This window comes from Atta colombica, unplaced genomic scaffold (assembly GCF_001594045.1).
Source record: "Atta colombica isolate Treedump-2 unplaced genomic scaffold, Acol1.0 scaffold28, whole genome shotgun sequence".
NCBI classification, from domain to species: domain Eukaryota; kingdom Metazoa; phylum Arthropoda; class Insecta; order Hymenoptera; family Formicidae; genus Atta; species Atta colombica.
In genome coordinates this window covers 494,962-498,138 of record NW_017259381.1, presented here as the reverse complement: position 1 = coordinate 498,138, position 3,177 = coordinate 494,962, and the positions used below count along the sequence as shown (strand labels likewise).

The following is a 3,177-nucleotide window of genomic DNA, read 5'->3' as shown; positions in this document are numbered from 1 at the left end:
ATATATATATAATATATACATATATATGCGGAGTGTCCTAGAATGATCACCAAATATTTCGTATGCTGGTAAAGCGGACTAATCAACCAGTCAAAAATGATATTGGAATCGACATCAATTTGATACTTTTGACATCGAATCCTCATTTTGCAATTTTCGCAATTAACAAGATATTAATTATTAAAAATCGCCGAATATTGGTTTTTAATAATTTTTTATTCAAGTACTATCAACTCAGTTTAGTTCATTCTACTGGCAAATGAAATATTTTGGCGGTCATTCTGAGATACCCTGCATATATACATATGTATATAGTGTATTTGATAATTAACAACAAAACTCTCGCATAGTAGCAGAAACTGCTAAGCTAAGTCGAAAAGTCCTCATTTTGCAATTTTTGCAATGGTTAACGAGATATTAATTATAAAAATAGCTAAATTCACCTGACTTACCGCCCAATGAAGTGTACGTCCGCCATTGCTAGACGTGTTAATGCTAATGTCACTTGTAAACAACGTGTTTAGTGACGAAGAACGTGTATATCTCTCTGATCTTTTATTTCACTGTGTGCTTGCATTCCGGCGGTAGGCTGAATTTGGCTAATAAATTCCATAAATTAATATCTCATTAATCATTGCAAAAATTGCAAAATAGTAGAAGACTTTTTATTCAGTTTAGTCCGCTCTACCAACACATGGAATATTTGGCGTCATTCTGGGACACTCATATATATACAGGGTGTCTCAAAAGTTTTTGCCAATCGCTTTTGTGTAGTTAGAGTGGACTAAACTGAGTCGAAAAGCTATTTTCGTAATAGTTAACAAAATATTAATTAAAATTGCCAAATATTGGTCTTGAATAATTTTTTATTCAAATATCATTAATTTTACAGAAAAACTGCAAGAGACAAAAATCATTTCAGAATTTTTTATCAACTTTTTAGTACAACTTTTTAGCATTTTCTTATTTTTACCAATATGAAAACATATGGTATTAAAAAATTCTGAAAAAATTCTTAGAATTTTATGAGAAGAAAATAAATGATTTTTATCTCTTGCAGCTTTTCTATAAGTATTTGATAGTATTTGAATAAAAAATTATTCAAGACCAATATTTGACAATTTTTAGTAATATTTTGTTAACTATTGCGAAAATTGCAAAAAATATGAATTAAAAATTATCAATTAAATAACAACAAACCTATTCACATTTTTACATAGAAAATGCACTCTGAGCAGGTTTATCAGGCACTTTGGATCCTATGCATGTCCGTAAAAGGTATGAATTTGATCTGGATTCTTCATCTAGAAATTTTATCACACTTCCTGACTTGATACTGTAAGCTAGTATGATTCATTGGTGGACACAACTCGGGAGAATATGCTCCAGGTCCAGAAACATGATTTGGCACTACAAATATTAATATTATTAAGTATGGTTCCTTACGTCACATAGGAACGCCACCCATACGATAACCAGTTGTGCGCAAGCTTGCTCGCAGCGCGCGCGCGCGACGAATATCGCAACTCAACTCCCAGGAAGCTGGCGCATCTAGCGAAAACCCGCGCTCAAGATCCACCCGGCAATAGATATAAGATCCGCCGGAGAGAAAGAGAGCAGTTACTTGCATTCTTAAAAAGTTGTAACCAGTGGCTACCAAGCAGTGATGCGAATTCTGGGCCGCTTACTAGTATGGTTACTAGTATGAAAGGAGCATAAGAAGGTACATACATTACAATGAGTCCATCAGTGTATACTATACTCTTTTTATGCTAATAACCGTTCTGCAAGCAGCCTGGAATTCGCATTACTGCTATCAAGCTATTATATTCATGGTGAAAGGGATAACATGGTATGTGCAAGCATCTTTCTCTGAATCGCCCTTTCTGTCTATGAATTTCGAAGAAAGAAACTAACATTGCCAATTGTGAAACGCTAAACATAGGACGATATTCATAGTTCGTTTTTATTTTAAACTGTCTTAAATGTCTTAAGATGCTAATACAGTTTTTGGATTGACTTATGATATCTTAAAACTGTATTTAAGACAGTCTTAAATGTAAGATTGACTATGAATACCGACCTGCTATAGAAAGAGAAACATAAAGTGTGTTAAACAAGGAAAGATTCAGTACCAATTTCACGACACGAAACAGACTGTATTCATAGTTAATTCTTGCATTTAAGACTGTCTTAAGTACAATCTTAAGATGTCATAAGTCAATCCGAGGACTGTATTAGAATCTTAAAACATTATTTAATATAGTTTTAGCGTTACACAATTGGCAGTTTCTTACAATTAGTCTCTTATCGACATTCATAGACAAAGGGGACGGAGATTCAGAGAAAGATGCTTGCAAACTGCACACCATGTTATCCCTTCTAACACATCATATTACCAGACGAGCGAAGATCTTATTGACATAGTATACAGTAGCGCAATTCTCTGTCGGCATCTTTGATGTTAATGTTGGCCAAAATGGAGTGCGTGAAATAAGTTATCTAGCGTTACCTAAACTTTTTTCTCTTTTCATTCTTTTTTCACTCTGTTAAAATTTCTTGCAAAACTCGCTAGATTTATTCGCAATCCAACGAATTCATTGAAGTGAGTAAGCACTATTGTAAGAACATATTGGAGCATGCGATGAAAATAAACCTAATATTGCAATGAAATAATTGAAACTTTATAAAAATTAATAAAAATAAATTGTAAATAAATTGAAACATACAGAAAAAATATAGAAAATTAGGAAAAATATTAAATTAACTTAAAAATGTATATTTGTATAAAGAAATATTATGTAATTATATATTTATGAAAATATTATGAGAAAGCTATTATAAAAGAAATTTACATACATACATGTCCAAAAAATAAGTTTAAAATACAATAAATAAAAAGAAATCTTTCTTGCTCGATTTTCTATGTTACTTATTCATTTTATCACTTTTCACAAAAATTAGACCAATCTCTCGAGATTTCTCACACATTTCACCAAATGGACGTAATACTTCCTTCTAAATTTCTACTGTGAACCATGTATGTTTGAAAGACAAATGTTTAATGAAATGTTAAATGGAAACGCTTGTTAAATAGAGAGAGGAACAGAGAGAGAGAGAGAGAGAGAGAGAAAGAGAAAGAGAGAGAGCAATAAAAAAGGAGAAAGAGACGGGGCA

The 3,177-nt window shown here is 32.1% G+C and overlaps 2 protein-coding genes across 3 annotated transcripts in view; one reads left to right on the top strand and one right to left on the bottom strand.

Annotated features, from left to right (window-relative positions):
* The window catches only part of LOC108689872 (outer dense fiber protein 3-like protein 2), a 6,949-nt gene that overhangs the window by 351 nt on the left and 3,421 nt on the right, over window positions 1–3,177 (bottom strand). Inside the window, 2 exon segments of the mRNA XM_018196825.1 lie at window positions 1,217–1,345; window positions 1,347–1,410. Coding sequence (XP_018052314.1) covers window positions 1,217–1,345; window positions 1,347–1,410 — 193 coding nt within the window.
* Window positions 1,705–3,177, top strand: part of LOC108689877 — a 2,303-nt gene continuing 830 nt past the window's right edge. Inside the window, exon 1 of one of the 2 annotated variants that reach the window (XM_018196829.1) lies at window positions 1,705–1,723. The gene's annotated coding sequence lies outside the window, so the exon portion shown is untranslated. Of the gene's footprint in view, window positions 1,724–1,780; window positions 1,853–3,177 lie in introns of those variants that run through there. The other variant, XM_018196828.1, reaches the window with a different exon arrangement.